Source organism: Hemiscyllium ocellatum, chromosome 3 (assembly GCF_020745735.1).
Source record: "Hemiscyllium ocellatum isolate sHemOce1 chromosome 3, sHemOce1.pat.X.cur, whole genome shotgun sequence".
Lineage (NCBI taxonomy): Eukaryota > Metazoa > Chordata > Chondrichthyes > Orectolobiformes > Hemiscylliidae > Hemiscyllium > Hemiscyllium ocellatum.
The window spans coordinates 135,285,101-135,302,145 of record NC_083403.1 but is presented as its reverse complement, the minus strand read 5'-3'; the positions used below and the strand labels follow the sequence as shown (position 1 = coordinate 135,302,145).

At 40.5% G+C, this 17,045-nt stretch overlaps 1 protein-coding gene across 4 annotated transcripts in view; it reads left to right on the top strand.

The window, feature by feature from the left end:
* Positions 1-17,045, top strand: part of LOC132808061 (kelch-like protein 29) — a 231,874-nt gene that overhangs the window by 192,517 nt on the left and 22,312 nt on the right. For all 4 annotated transcript variants that reach the window (XM_060821981.1, XM_060821975.1, XM_060821987.1 and 1 more), the window contains 2 exons: positions 1,006-1,199; positions 4,730-4,874. In XM_060821981.1, the coding sequence (XP_060677964.1) occupies positions 1,006-1,199; positions 4,730-4,874 (339 nt within the window). The remainder of the gene's footprint in view (positions 1-1,005; positions 1,200-4,729; positions 4,875-17,045) is intronic.

The window sequence follows — 17,045 nt, the reverse complement described above, 5'->3', positions numbered from 1 at the left end:
TCAAAGGTTATCAGGAGAATGGGATTGAGAAACATATCAGCCATGATCAAATGGTGGAGCAGATTCAATGGGCTGAATGGCCCAAATCTTCTGCTATATCATATGGTCTTGAAGAAAATGTTGAGTTCAAAACTTGGAACTGAGTGCTGAGCACTGGTGTAAGATGTTAGACTTCAGTCATAGAATAATGGTGATTTTCTGATGATTTACTCCATTATGGAACAGACAAAACAGAACAGATATAGTCAAAGAGATATACAGCACGGAAACAGACCCTTTTGTCCAACTCAGCCATGCCGACTAGATATCCCAACTCAATCTAGTCCGACCTGCCAGCACACGGCGCATATCCCTCTAAACCCTTCCCATTCATCTACCCATCCAGATGTCTTTTAAATGTTGCAATTGTACCAGCCTCCATCACTTCCTCTGGCAGCCACTTAGATCTCTTTTATATCTTTCCCCTCTCACCCTAAACTTGTGCCCTCTAGTTTTGGACTCCCCCACCCCAGGGGAAATACCTCATCTCTTTATCCTATCCATGCCACTCATGATTTTATAAACCTATATAAGGTCACGCTCCCCCCACCACCACCACCACCCCCACCACCACCCCACAACCTCCGACGCTCCAGGTAAAACAGCCCCAGCCTATTCAACCTCTCCCAAAAGGTCAAATCCTCTAACCCTGGATTATTCCATGTCCCAGAATGGCTAAAAGCGATGGCAAGTAGCCATCAAGGACAAAAAATAAGGTGAAGCAACACAAATCTAAAATCCTTCAGTGTAATGTGTTAATAAGTACTGTATATTAGCATCATACAGACCTTCAGGATGTAATTGGCTGTTACAGGCACAGTTGTTCAATTGAATTGCTTTTCTTTGAGTGGCAAAATTGATGTTATTTATTGTGTAATAGCAGCATACACTCAGCATTTATAGAAAAGTAGCTGTCAAATCACTGCAGGTAGTGGTTAATGATGCTTGAAAATTCTACTCTTCCAGGTATGACACAATTACCAACCAGTGGGAAACCGTGTCTCCACTTCCCAAAGCTGTGCACTCTGCGGCCGCAACTGTATGCGGTGGCAAAATCTATGTGTTCGGTGGCGTGAATGAGGCAGGACGGGCAGCTGGAGTTTTACAATCCTATGTCCTTCAAACAAACACGTGGACTTTCATTGAATCACCTATGATAGGTAAAGTAGAAATTTCTGCACAAGGGCCAGTACAAAGGTTCCCAAATATTGGGTCAGTTAAGAGGTGTAAACATTATAGCAGAGAAAAAGCACCAGAATCTACATTTCCCTTATTAGATTTGCAGGTTATAAGCAAATCCTTCACTTGAATGACATGGCTGTGAAATTCTATATGGGTTCTCACCACCATTTTTAAAAGTCAACATTACAACTTTATGGGACTCAGTGTTTTGGAATATTAGTGCGTTGTATTTCTGCTGGAATTACAACCCTCACGGAATTTCAAGGCCATTTATCTTTCTGTTAAATCAGACCAGAAAACAGATGAAAAGTTGCTGTATCATTATGCTTCTGGTTTGCATAAGAAGTCACTCGTTCATTCCTACTCTGTCCGATGGCAAACGTCCATGGGCTCATTGTCAACTGATGCGTCATCTTGAGCCATTTTCTTTTACTCGATATAACACAAAGCAAAGCTAAACAGGGAAGAATAAATGTGCCAAAAAAATTTAAAACATTGTGACTAAGAGGAAGATTTTGTGCAGCCACTAGTTCTTGTTCAGACACCTTGATTTTTTCCCCCATTATGTAAAATATTTAAATATTGTATTCAGAGAGACATCAGTGAGAGCAAAGAATGGAACAAGTTCTTACATTTCAGAAATCATTGAACTAGATTAAGGGCAGCCACTAACTTTCATAATAAGTGGTAAGAAAGCAAGGCATAGTGTTGCATCAATGTTTCATATAAACCCCAATGAGATTTAGCTGGCTAATTATTATCCCTTATCATCCTTTTCAATCACAAGTGACATTTCAGCTTCATGGGTGTTGGTTACCTGCTGAATCAGCAGAATATAGAGAGAGAATTATACAAAAGAACTACATTATTATTTAAATAATCCTTGATTATTATGCAAATTACTTATTTACATTCTCTGAATGTTAATCAATGTTAATTTATTGATTGTGTAAATTTGAAAGCAGAACAAGGATGAAGGCAAAAAGACAGTGGAAATTGAAGAATGAGTTATTTAGGTCACAATCATGTTCATCTCCAAGTTGCGGCTCTCTGCTCAGCTCCTACCTTCATAGTCTATGTGAATCTATGGCTTTCCATGCTAGCTTCCCATTAACAATCATCATTCAGAAACATAGTGTTTAGAGCTGCATTATTAGTTCAGTAATGAATGAATGAATGATTTATTGTCACATGTGTTTTACAGTGAAAAGTACAATAAATAAATAAACCTCCAGGTACAAATATTGTTCTCCATAACTGTACTAACCGGATAAAGATATGGGAACTGTCAGAAAACGCTAGCAATGTGATTTAATTGCAGGAAAAGATAAAAGATGAAGTTCATTTGGCTTTTTTTGTTTAATCAAGCAAACTACTTTTTGAGGTGTATGTGAGTGCACTGCTGAAGACTGAGAGGTTTTTAAATCCATCTTATCACCCCTTCTCCAATTTTCTGTCCTTCGCTCATAGGTTAACTGTGAGCCACATTCTGTAGTCTAAGGACTCTTCCGATGTTCTTTTCACCTTGCAGTCTCTAACTGAAAATGTTTCCCTTCAGGAACACCTTTTGGAAATGGAGATAGATGGAATCAAACCATATATGAAATACACATTTATTTGACATTAAGCCAGCGCAGTTTATCACATAAATATTGTAACACACAGTGCACTCTCTGAATTCTCAGCAATAGAAATGTTTTGTTGTGGCAGGGTGAAATGCGTGTACTGAAATTCTTCCTCAAACATGCAAATGTCCACAAGTATTTCTTATTTGCAAGTGTCCAAAATTAGATCCCTTAGTTTTGTGTATAACATATGATTAACTACAATTAAAATTACACATGTACTATCGAAATTATTAACTGACATTAAAATACATGCAGAGGCCAGACCAGACATATGGAATATAAAAAAGGATTAAATTAATGATTAGGAGCTAATGATAAGTCTCACTGATTTTATGAATGTATGATCCCAGAGGGTCGGTTTGGGCCTGAAACTGGAGTGTAAGTCGTCTGGACAAGGTGTAGTTGGGTTGTATGAAGTAAGGATGCAGGCATTTAATAGTTCTTAGGAGTTGCACTGTGCATTTGATGGTCTAATATTTCACAAGTAATTATTTTACTTAATTGCATAGGAACCATCCAAAGTCTGAGAGTTCCAGGTGTAGTAGAATTCCTTTTTAATTTCAAAAATATACTTTATTCATAAAAAAATCTTTACGCATAGTCACATGCATTTTGGTTCTGTACAGTAGCATATCAAGGAGACACACAAACACTGGAGTTTGATTGTAATCCAAACAAATATCTCTCATTTGAACAAGGCCATCCCAGGCTGTCTGTACCACCACACGCTGTTCTTGAAGCAGCTGAGGGAGGGGGTGATTGAGACTGTCACACATCTTCTGAAATGTGCCTTTGCAGAGGAAGTCTGAAGACAGATGCAGTGGTTTTTCTCAAGGTTTCTCCTGAGCAGCTCTATGACGCAGGACTGTCTGCTCTACGGTCTGTTCCCCCAGGAGACACACTGAGACAAACATCAACTGCACCAGGAGGACCATCAACTCGATGAAAGACACTCTTTGGTCTGCCCGAAATTTGTTGGTCTTCCAGATATCTTCCAATGGAATCTTCAGCTTTCTGGGTGATTACTTTGGAATGTGCTATAATCTGAATTCTGCAGGATCTTCGTGTGTGATTCCAATTGACAGTGCAGGAATGACTGACTGACTGATCAGCAGAAAGTCTGTGCAACTATATTTTTCTTCATTCTTTCTGAAGTTACAACGTGGATCAATTTCCTGGGAGCATGTCATGCACAGGCAAGCCAACTTGATTTTGTCCTGTTTGATTCACACCAGGAGGTAAAGCATAACCAATGGTGATGCTGCACTTCCTGCTCTGTCTGTGCTTCCCCTGCAGCTGCCACCATTTTTAAAGGGGCTTACCTTCCATTAGGCAGGAAAAGCTCAGCTTCAGACACAGCTGGTGCCTTTGAATGTGCAGATCTGTTAATTCAGGTCCTGCAACTTGCAAAGAATCCCGCTTAGAATTTTACTCAGAAATGAATTGCTGCCTTTTTTTATGCCGCCCGCCCTTTCCACCACCCCTATCGCCTCCCACCATCAACCTGCAGCAAAATATTCCTCCAATGCAAAACAGAATCGGTTATAAAACAGACCACCACAGATCTGTTTTGGTATACACCCAATGATTAATTTTGCCCCATTATCATTTCAGTTATTCAGTATTTATTTTGTTGACTCTGACATTTTGCAGCATGTTCCCTCTGCAATAATAATTGTGGCATATGTGAAAATGTCCAAGGTGGAAGCAGAGCCTTGCATCAAAGTATCCTGGAAAGAATGTTCCGCTCTCAGATGCTCTGATCATTATATCAAGATAATATCTCAGAATTAAGTGTATCTGAATTAAAAAGAAATGATGTGACATAATTCCACATGAAATAAATTTATTTTAAGCGATTTATTTTGTTCAATCAACAGATAACAAGTACGCCCCTGCAGTGACGCTCAATGGTTTTGTCTTTATTCTCGGAGGTGCCTATGCCAGGGCTACGACCATCTATGACCCTGATAAAGGCAACATCAAAGCAGGCTCAAACATGAATCACTCGAGACAATTCTGCAGGTACGAATAATCAGGCAAAGTAGCACTATTTCACCTCCTTAACTATGCAAAGCCAATCAACAGGAAATTTGAAAGTTCTGTTTTGTTACGTTAAGTATTCTCCTCAATGTTTTAGTTTAAATACTGTATTTGTCGTCAATCCTGAAAAACGTTTTACTTTGCACCTATTAAAATTCTGCACCATAATCAATATTCACTTCAAGCTCAAATCGGAGAGAAATTGCTGGCTGAGTATTCGGGATCTTCGGCTGATTTCAAACAACTTCCAGTACCCGGTCTTGGCTTCTATCTCAAAACTAGCTGCCCTCAAAAACTTCAATTACACTGATCCTCAGGAAGACTGAAGAACTGACACAATTGATTCTTTTTACTGCAAAAATATGCTTTAACATAAAAAAAACTTTATATACACAGTTGCTGAAACAGTTCTGTACAGGGTTTGCATGTGAAAAACAAACAAATATTGGAATTTGGCTTTCCTTGCAGTTACAGAAATCACAAGGGATTCCTTACTTATACAGGGCTAAATTTACATATATTGGAGGGACTGGAGGATCTGATAACTAATGGACTCCCATTGGACTTTGACAGAAAGACCTTAAATGGTCGTCCACAATTGATTGTTTAAAAATTTCAATATATGCTTTATTCATAAAAAATGTTTTGTCACAAACACAGTCTTTTCTGTACAGTAGCATATGAGGAAACAAGCAAACATTGGAATTTGACTCTGTCCAATAAACCAACTAAAGGCATCTCTTCCTTGAATGAGACCATGTTTACCTACTTTTGAGGCACTGGAACAGTCCCATTTACCTTCAGCAGAGAGACCTCAGATAGTGGTCTTTCCTCACTGTGCCTTGGCAGCAGCTGCCCGAAGCTTTAGTGCATCTCTCAGCACGCAGTCCTGGACCTTGGAACGTGCCAGTCTGCAACACTCGATCAGGGTCAACTGCTTCTTCTAGAAAATCAACACAATTGATAGAACCAAAACCTTCAGCTGGGGGAGAAATAAAAGGCCAACAGAATCCAGTTGCAACCTTCAGACATCATTCTGCTGCCACATTAAGATGAGGCTGACAGTAGCTAAGTGCCTTTCTTTTAAATGGAGTATTGTCGTATGTAAAAGTCACATGCATAGAAAAATGGGTGCTAATACAATGCCAGTATTTAGCATCTGAATTTTTTGCAGAGCTTTTCAGATGACTTTTCTTTATGAGTGAGCACTGAACTAATTTGTATGCGAAGTAGTATCAGACTTGTATACAGTATTGAGACTTCCTTCTCTCGCATCCAGTGTAGATCAGAGACAGATTGCTCCTCCAAAAAAGGTACTGATACTATGGATTCAAGAGCTTCATTCAGGGGGTCTAAGAGTGTGGTGCTGGAAAAAGCACAGCCGGTCAGACAGCATCCGAGGAGCCAAAGAATTGACGTTTGGGGCATAAGCTCTTCATCAGGAATGAGGGGATAGCCTAAAGGGGCTGAGAGATAAATGGGAGTGGGGGTGGAGTTGAGGTGAAGGTAGCTGGGAATGCGAAAGTTAGATAAAGTTGGGGGTGAAGGTGATAGATCCGAGAGGAGGGTAGAACAGATGGGTGGGAAGGAAGATGGACAGGTCAAGAGGGCAGTGTGGAGATGGAAGATTGGATCTAGGATAAGATGGGGGATGGGAAATGGAGAAACTGGTGAAATCCACATTGATCCCATGTGATTGAAGGGTCCCATAGTTCTCGGATGCTGCCTGACTGGCTGTGCCTTTCCAGCACCACACTCTTCGACACTGATCTCCAGCATCTGCAGTGTTCACTTTCTCCTCCTCCATTCAAGGGGTGTCTGTCTTAAACAGACAGGTTGTTTTAAATCAAGAAAGGTCTTCAATGTTCTTTGAAAGTCAACAGTAATTTTTAATCAACAGAAATTGTAGGAAGCTATTTCATTTAGTAAAAGTGGGGTTCTCTCCTATCTGTAAAATGGAATAAACCACAAGCAAAGCCATTTTTATAGTCACTGAAGATGTTCCATTTGCCTTTCTGCAGAGCTATCATCAACTACATTATTAGCAGAGGGCAGGGTGACTCCTCTCATCTTTCATTACAATTGCTCAATCCCATATCCAATATCTCAGTCAAATTTCAGTATTGTCCAAACCTCAGACCACGTTAAAGACAGATCCCTAACAAAAATAGAAGCATGATTGAGCTGCAACGTAGATGCATGACTACAGTAAATCTCTCAGATCCACTTTTGATTTTCTCTGATAGTCAAGTCTCATCAACAGGAGATTGGGAAATGGGAGTGGGCCATCCCTTGGGAGACTCATATTGGAAATGAGATGTTCATTGAGGCATTGCTCACAAATAGTTTTGAGTTTGTTTACATGTACGACCTCTGTTTAACTTATGTTGCAGCTGTGTTTCTTGATAAGATTTTGCCACTATTTCTGAGGTACTTTAAGGGTGAGCTCAATGGTATTTGGAAATATGAGATCAAGGGTGCAGCTTTGTAATAAATTGCAGTGAATGAAAGGCCCCTTCAGTCAGTTGGATGACATCCTTCTGGAATACAAACCTACATTTATCCCATTAGGAAGTTAGCAGCATTCAGCCATTGCAGCACTCCCTCAGCACTGCAGTGAAGCATGAGACCATGAACCAACAGCATTCGGATCTAGGATAAGGGTGCAAATAACTGAATCAAGCCGATACAAAACATTTCAAAGTCTTGCAAGGCTCCTCTGTCACTCTGACCTCAGTGTCCTTGCGTACAAACAGACAAATTTGGATCAGGAGTAAGCCAGCATGGAAATAGACCCATTGGACCAACCAGTCCATGGCAAACATAATTGCAAACTAAACTTGTCCCACCTGTCTGCTCCTGGTCCATTTCCCTCCAAACCTTTCCTATTCATGTACTTCATCCAAATGTCTTTTAAACATTGTAACTGTATGCACTTCGAACCTGCTGCTTAATTTGATAAAATAATGGCTGATCTGACTGTGGCTTCAATTCTATTTCACAGAGAAGCCTGGTTTTTACATTACAATAATCTATTTCAGCATCTTTAATGCTTTTTCTCCCCCATGACCTGCATTGCAGCTGCTGTAACCCTGTGCTTTTTTTTAAAGCCTCTGAGTGTCACTCTTTCTATTAACCGTTACTCTTCTTCATTTATATTTCTAGCACATACTGTACACCTTCCCCCTCTCTCTGTTTAGGTTTGTTTGATGTTTGCCACAGGTCTGTGTTACATAGTCTGTGCCATCTCCTTTCCTCCAACAACCTCTGATGGCTGTAGGAGCCAAGACTCCCATTTAGTGGATTGATTCAGAGTCTTCGGAATCGAGCAATCACAAGAGAGCAAAGAATAGTCAGTGAAGGGGGTGCAGGATGGGGAGAGGCTAGAAACGGCATCAGTAAGTCTTCAATCCAGAACACCCGTTTGTCTCTTAAATGTTGAGCTTCACTCCCTCAGTATTTCATAGTACTGGGTTCGGCAGTAAAGCATCATTATCAAGACAGCACTGTCTGCCAACAAGGTACAATGTCTCTCTGTTCAAAGCTGTTAATTTTTCATGAGGAAGAAAGAGAGAAATATCAGTCCAGTTGATTGGTTGATTGGCTGAGTAAGGTTGCAATTTCTTTTGGTTCTTTTATTTGTTATTAAGTCACATATTTTACTGATATACAAGGGATTTGTTTTGAGTATCCCTATCTCACGGAAGACCTTACCTACTGCCTGCAAGAAAACGGTGATATGCCTCATGTGATTTCTCAACCATTATAACTTACAACGCTGTATTATGCAGCTGTCTATTGGCTTTTTTACTTGCCATGAGAGGGATTTGCAGAACATCTGGCTGGGGCAAATACATTTAGAGTGCAATTAATGTAGAACAAAAGATTATACTACATAATCATTCAGGGATGAGGGCATCGCTGGCTAGGTCAGTATTCACTGCCCATCCCTAATTGCCCTGATGGTAGTTAAGATGAACCACATTGCTCTGGGTCTGGAGTCACATGTAGGCCCAGCCAGGTAAAGATGGCAGTAATGTCCTTTAAGGAAGGAAACTGAGACAGTTGGATTTTTCTGATACTCAGCAATAGTTTCATGATCATCATTCGACTCTTAATTCCCAGATTTCTTTTTTTAATTGAATTCAAATTCCACCGTTTGCCGTGATGGGATTCGAACCTGAGACATTCCTGGGTCTCTGGATTAGCAGTCCAGTAATAACACCAATAGGCTTCCCTGAGCCTAACTATACAGAAAGGAAGAAATAAAAAACTGAGCTGATCTTTCAAGCTTCCTGCCTTGAACAATAGCATCTTGGAAATGATAAGCAGAAGATCTTTTGGCCTCCACACCTTATGGTGGTGGCAGTATTCATGAAAGCTTACCACTGAGCAAACCCCCTTCTACCCACGTTAGCATTTTAAATAACAGCCAGGTTCTGTAGCATAGTTTGAATGCTAGTTTGTGTTTTTAGGCTGAACTGGGCAGAGCTATTACCATCACCAGCCAGACCATTATCAGCTCACCCTAACCAAAAGCCATTAATACAAAGGACTTAATGTTCTTTGTATTTTTTTCTGTGTGGGGTGGGATAGTGGTTGTGTGGAACAGGATTGCTCCTCTGGACTGTCAAAAAGCACCATTGAAGCACCCCCTCCCTCCAGAGCCTGCGGCTACTCTTGGCCCGACCTCACAACTGAGTGGTGACCCAGGGTACCCTGGGAAAATTCGTCTCCAGTTTTAGCTGTGGGGCCCAATTCGAATGAGGCTAATCATTCAAAATGGTCCTGTTGCTGAAGCAAAGGGATTATAATTACAAACCACAACAAGCACGGTCAGATTTAATTCTCCTGGCAAACCCATGACATTTTCAGTCTATTTATACATAAGTAGTATCTTCCACGTTTTGTTCAGCTTGATTTCATGGTATAAACTTTTGTCCAATTTATTTATCCACTCATCTCACCCTTATCCCAAAATCTAACACTCACGTGCAAACTTCGAGATTAAAATGTTTTGCGTTGGTAACATAGGTCTTGCAACATGGAATCTGGCTGACAACTCTTCAGAGATTCAGCGTATTTAGAAATAATTGTAAGATTATTGAGGCATGTAAAAATAAAGCACTCAAGTTAAATATTTTCACATACCGTTATTCAACACTGCGTCATTTAAGAATACTGGCTTTGTGAATGATGTTAGAGAACATTTTGGAGAAATAGCACAGAGGGTTGCATGCAAACTCAGTCTATCAAGATTCTATTCAAGTGTTCACTTAATTGCGTCATTCTGTTATTTTTCAAATTACCTAGTTAGTCTTGAAAATAAAATCAAATATCTGAGGAATCAATAATGAATTGAGACCGAGTACCTATTTTTAAAGAAGCAAATGAAATATGATACTTCCTATGCACTGTAACCATTCCAATCATATCTGGAGGAAATATTACTATTTTCTAGCAATGACCAGCTCAGTGATTCCATTACTCTACTCCATTGCAAAGTCCTCCTTAACAACAGCAATGTTAATGCAAACTCAACGTATTAATCGCTTCTGACTTTTCCCCAATTGTAGTCGTACTTGTATAAATGATCTTCTAAGGTTCAAATAGATCATGCTGACATTTCTGGATTGTTCTATAATTGGGTATTATTTAAACTTCTTCAATAAGAATTGCAATCGCAAATTTTCAAAATTATTTGTACAACTCATTCTCAGCCAATGTATTAATGTCGGTCTTGTTAAACCCCCAAGCCAGCACTGCTAACTTAACACTAGTCTGTCAAGATTTGATTAAATCCAGTTCCCCTCTTAATTGCAATCAAGCAATCCCTTACACAAGATTTTGAAGGTCCATTCACTTCTGCAATCAAACCAAGAATACCGACGTATTCCAACAGTTTATTTTGATTTCTCCTCAGTCTTCTAGTTATTCCTCCAAGATATGAGATTTCATAAGGATCCTTCCATTAGCTTTTGGCTATAAGACCCTCCAACCTGCCTTCAAAGCCTAACAATTGTGTAATTCTGCATTTGTGATTGTAAAAAGGAGATAAACCCTTGTGAACTCTGTGCTCCATATCCTGCCTTTTGATAGAAACAATCTGCTGTCACTCAGTCTGTCCCGGGCTAAATACCCTTCGTTAATGGGACGAACATAGTAAAGTTCCTCTGGCTCCAGGTTATCCAAATCTTCAATTATGTTTGCCCCCTCATGAACTCTGCCTCCAAACTGAGTGCAAGCACCCACCCACATTCCACACAATGAAGGATACAATTAGCAGTTTCACTGCTTAAAGAACAGGCCTCATTAACATTTGTTTCCTTTGCTTCCTCAACTCTCAGTCCCAGCTCAACTGCTTTTTTTTATATGAGCATAGAAAAAAATGATATAACTCTCCCAGAATTCAGCGTTGAAGAAAGACAAGACAAGGCTGAGGTTATTTGACTCAAGACAGAGACGAACGAGAGGGAATCTGATGGAAGTGTACAGAGTTTTGAGGGTAGATGGAGTAAATCTTCACCCCTTAGTAAAGGGATCACAAACCAGGACGTAGAGGTTTAAGGCAAGTAGGAGGTTTAGAGGGAATTTCAGGGGGATGAAAGATTGGTGGAATGTAAAAGAAAAGGCTCTGTGGGTGTCTAGAATTCAAGGCCTGAAAGTACGGTAGAGGCAGAAATCCTCAAGACCTTGCTGAATTATTTAGATAAGCACTTGAAACATCATACAGACAAGAGTACAGGCCAACTGCTTGAAAATGGGATGGAGTAGATGAATATTTGATGGGCAGTACAGACATGATAGGTTAAAAAGCTTCTTTCCATTTTGTAAAATCTCTAGAACTCCAATTAAAAACTCCATCTTGAATTACTTCGTTCTATGGTAATAAACATTAATTGGAATATCCACTGCTTATTTATATTAATTAACATTTTACTTCAAACCTTTTGATCCTGATTCTAGATGAATTTTTTTTTTCATTCATGAAATGAGGGTGCCACTAGCTAGACCAGCATTTATTGCCTGTCCCTAATTGCTCAGAGGGCAGTTAAAATTCAACCACATTGCTGTTGGTCTGAATTCACATGTAGGCCCAGACCAGGTAAGGATAGCAGATCCCTTCCCTATGGAACATTCGTGAACCAGGTGGGTTTTTCTGACAATCGACAATGGATTCATGGTCATCAGGTGTTTTTCTTATTTGAATTCAAATTCCATCATTTGCCATGGTGGGATTTAAACTTAAGTTCCCAGAACATTACCTAGAGCTCTGGATTAACAGTCTGGTGATAATATCACTAGGCCATCACTCATTCTCCATATTTAATTGGAGGCAGTGAAAAGATCAAGAGATGTGATGTTTCCCACATTTGGAGGTGCCAGTGTTGGACTGGGGTGTACAAAGTTAAAAATCACATAACACCATGTTATAATCCAACAGGTTTATTTGGAAGCACTAACTTTCGGAGTGCTGCTCCTTCATCAGGTGATTATGTATACTCCACAACCACCTGGTGAAAGAGCAGCGCTCCAAAAGCTAGTGTTTCCAAATAAACCTGTTGGACTATAGCCTGGTGTTGTGTGATTTTTAACTATGTTTCCCAGAGGTCAGTACAAAGGTGCGATGTTGCCCAGAGGTCAGTACTAAGACTTCTGTTCTTTTTAATAAATAGTCACCCATCCCAGGCTTGGGTTGGGTAGACCATGCAATGAAGATGCTACTAATTGACTACAGCAGGACAAGAGGCTGGGTAGTGGAATGAACCAAAAGAAATGGTGGCGCAGTGGTTAGCACTGCTGCCTCACAGCACCGGGGTCCCAGGTTTGATTCCAGCCTCGGACGACTGTCTGTGTAGAGTTTGCACATCCTCCCGTGTCTGCGTGGATTTCCTCTGGGTGCTCCAGTTTCCTCCCACAGCCCAAAGATGTGCAGGTTAGGTGAATTGGCCATGCTAAATTGTGCACAGTGATAGATGGGAAATGGGTCTGGATGGTTACTCTTCGGAGGGTCGGTGTGGACTTGTTGGGCCGAAGGACCTGTTTCCACACTGTGGGGAATCTAATCTATTACAAGGAAGAGTAATGCATTGTCCAGAAGGGATTGGAAGACAATACTGTTGGGTCTGCTATAAAATGTGTTTTTTCAACGTGTACTGGCTTTATGAAGAATGTAGACCATTATTTGTGGAATGCAAACTTTCCTTACCTGTATTAGCTACAACACAATTCCAGAGCCTTTACTTCAAGTGGAGCGGCTATTGCACAATTTTCTTATAATGCGTGATCATACAAGAATGGAACTATCGCATTATGTCAGAACCGACTGTATGGATTTAATGGTACATTTACAAAGAACATGCAGGACAAATTCAGATTTGGGTTTTATTGTTATGTATGCTCAAATATAGGGTAGAAGAGTACAGCGAAAAGTGTACAACAGCACCATCTTAGATACAGAGTCTTAGTTACAGAAATAGGAAAATAAAAAAAAGTTTAAAAGTTCAGCACTACAGTCGTCTTAGCATAAAAGGAGGAGGATAAAGAAATACAAGTTAAGAAAGGACTTTAATGTTTGACATTTTAAGCCATAGGCCACCAGATGTTCCAAGCTCAGCTTCCCCAAGAGGTCTCCCTCTTCCCACCCCCCCATGTTGGGCTAAGACCTACCTGGGCACACCCAGGCTTCACCACCGCTCGCAAGGCCTCAGTCCTGATCACCACTGCTGTCCGCCATCCGGGCTCCTGCTGGGCCACAGCCACCGTTACACTCCATACCCCAAGAGGTCCGTGCTAGGCTCCCTCGCCACCGCTGATATCGTCCAGGCTCAGGACAAGCTGTAAGTAAAGGAAAAGAGAAGAAAGAGGAACAAGAGAATAAAATAAGAGAAGAAAGAAAAGCCATCAGAGTGGGTGGGCCCTGGCTCAGGAGTCCTATCCACTGCCATCTTCATGACATGGAATTTCATGAAGGGGCAGTGCCCCAGTGTGAAAGATTATCTATCCTTTCCCCGGAGCCCTTTGATCAAACTGGAAGCTAAACATGAGGATTCATATGTTTGCAAGTTCTCCCCGTGTCTGCGTGGGTTTCCTCCGGGTGTTCCGGTTTCCTCCCACAGTCCAAAGATGTGCGGGTCAGGTGAATTCGCCATGCTAAATTGCCCGTAGTGTTAGGTAAGGGGTAAATGTAGGGGTATGGATGGGTGGCGGGTTGGTGTGGACTTGTTGGGCCGAAGGGCCTGTTTCCACACTGTAAGTAATCTAATCTAATCTAATATGCACAGATCTTTGAAGGTGGCAGGAGATATTGAGAGAGTAGCAAGAACAGTAAAGGGGGATCTTGACCTTCATGAAAAACTGCATTTAGTACAAAAGTTATGGTGAACCTCTATATATCTTGGTCATGTCACAAGCAGAATATTCTGTCACATTCTGGTCATCATCCTTTAGGAAGGAGGATGCCCAAACATTTACCATAATGCTACCAGGGACAATGGTATTTAGCTACAGGAAGAGGTTGAGTTGCTCTGTTTGGAGCTGAGGGGATTGGAGTGGTGTTCTGACCAAGGTGTCCATAACTCTGACCAGTTTGGACAAGATGAACAAAGTAAAGATGTTCTCCTTAGCTGATCATAAGAATGCAGGGATATTCTAAAAATGTAGTTTCATTTCAGCAAGATTTGTAAATTTATGGAAGTTACCGAAGGCTGCTGCTTCCATATTTTCTGCTGTGCGTTTTGTGGCTACTGTGTATGTTCACTTTTTTAAAAAATAAACGATGGCTTTGCCTTGTGTCTGTTCGGACCTTGCTGCTTGCTGATCCTCTTCGTCATTGCTTCCCTGTCTCAACTTTGCCATTCCCTCTCTCGAACCTCTTGTTTGATGAACCCCCACCACACTCTGCTTCCTTCCTTCTGCCCTTCTGCTTCCCACTTTTATAAGATTATTAAAGGATTGGACACTCTGGCAGCAGGAAACATGTTTCCGCTGATGGGTGAGTGCCGAACCAGAGGACACAGCTTAAAAATACGGGGTAGACCATTTAGGACAGAGATGAGGAGAAACTTCTTCACCCAGAGAGTGGTGGCTGTGTGGAATGCTCTGCCCCAGAGGGCAATGGAAGCCCAGTCTCTGGATTCATTTAAGAAAGAGTTGGATAGAGCTCTCAAAGATAGTGGAATCAAGGGTTATGGAGATAAGGCAGGAAGAGAATACTGATTAGGAATGATCAGCCATGATCATATTGAATGGCGGTGCAGGCTCGAAGGGCTGAATGGCCTACTCTTGCACCTATTGTCTATGTCTATTGTCTATTGTCACTTCCCACCTTCCTTTGGAACAAGCCAGGCTAGATTCAAGGTGGAAAAAAAAAACCCAAATTGAGCTGTGGTAGATTATCAAGGCCTCTCTTCCTGCCTTGCCCAATGCTTGATGCACAGTGGTGCCTCTCAAACTATAGAACCACTTGACTCTCCTCTAACAGGAGATGCTCATGGTCCATTATGAATTTTGGCCAGCTTCCTTTTCACAATGGACTGAATTTTACTCTTGGCAGCAAATGAATGCCATCAATCATCCATTACACCTGCACTTAGCCAAAGACTTTCCATGGGGTATCTTCATTGAAACTTGGGAATTAGACATCCCATCTGATCAGCTACAGATTCCTGCATGAACAGAACAAATGACTGATTAGCTCTTATAGGATTGTTAAATATTATTGGCTAATGAACTGAAGCAAGAAAGCTAAGCTACTGTATTATTTTGCAAAGTCAAATCAGGCACAAAAGTAAAAGTAAGGAAGAAAGGTTAGATTAAGATGAAACATTAAAAAACAAACTCCAGCTGTCTTTTAAGTATACCCTTTTTTAAAAATCCATTAATAATTAAATTCTGAAAGAATGAGACTCCATGTTTATAAAAGTTCATCTTCGGTGCCAGTGAGTGTGTTTTGCAGCAATTAAGACATATTATGTCTTTAAAAGAATGACAGAACATAGCTTTCTCTAGTGAGCAGATACCCAAGTGGGAGCATTCGTGCTGAAAACAACAATTTCATCATTTTCTGTGTGTATCAATGACAAGAATCTCAGCAGGATACCAGTTGCTGGAGGAGTAGGTTAGCTTATAAAGTAGCCTTGTAATTTCTGTGTTCAAACGTGTACAAGCAGTCAGTGGATATCGCTGTTTAATTTTCACATGTTATGAGACAGACCAGATACTCTCAAAATATTTTAAAAAGGTAGCTTTAGACCCCAACTTTTCCTTATTTTAAAGTAGACGTGAAGTGCATGTTCCAGATGTGAATTGGCTAGTCAAACTACACCATATTAAGCCAAACACAATTTATTTAAATACAAAACAAACAGTCAGTTCTTCAAGAATGCAATGGTTATGTTCTTGTGCAACTCCGCGTTATAGAAAACTTGCCCTTTAGAAACAGCACTTAAAGTGTTGGCGATGTAATCGTGTTACAGCGAACACAAGGTTTAAAAGTTTGCACTTTAGAAACAGTGCCCCCAACCAATTCATCAATTGCATTACAGCAAATTCACATTAATGAAATATAGTACAACAACCTGTAATTAAAATACCAAGAAAAGAAAGAGGAATCAGAATGACATAACTATTGGAAAACTTAATCAAACAATAGACACAGCACCAAATACTAATTAATTGTACAGTAACTGTACTGATTCCTGATGAAGGGCTTTTGCCCGAAACGTCAATTTTACTGCTCCTCGGATGCTGCCTGAACTGCTGTGCTCTTCCAGCCCCACTAATCCAGAATCTGGTTTCCAGCATCTGCAGTCATTGTTTTTACCCAGTAACTGTACAGTAACATCCCATAAACACACTGCTTGGCAAAAGAGCAAATTCAGACACAGATTCTTACATGCAGTCCTCCAGGAGGAATACAAATATCAAGAGAAGGTTCATGGAGAATAACAGCTGAAGTTTCCAACTGTTTTGAGACCCCAAATTGTTTCTAATGCAACAGCTAAAAAAAAATCTAGAAAGTCTGGTCTGTGAGGGCTAGCCACACCCAGGCTGCTTCCATTATTGCAACTTCAAAAGTAAACACCCCAAAGCCTCACAAGTTGTTTAATTAAGATGTCTTCAATAGCTATTTAGATTAGATTAGATTACAGT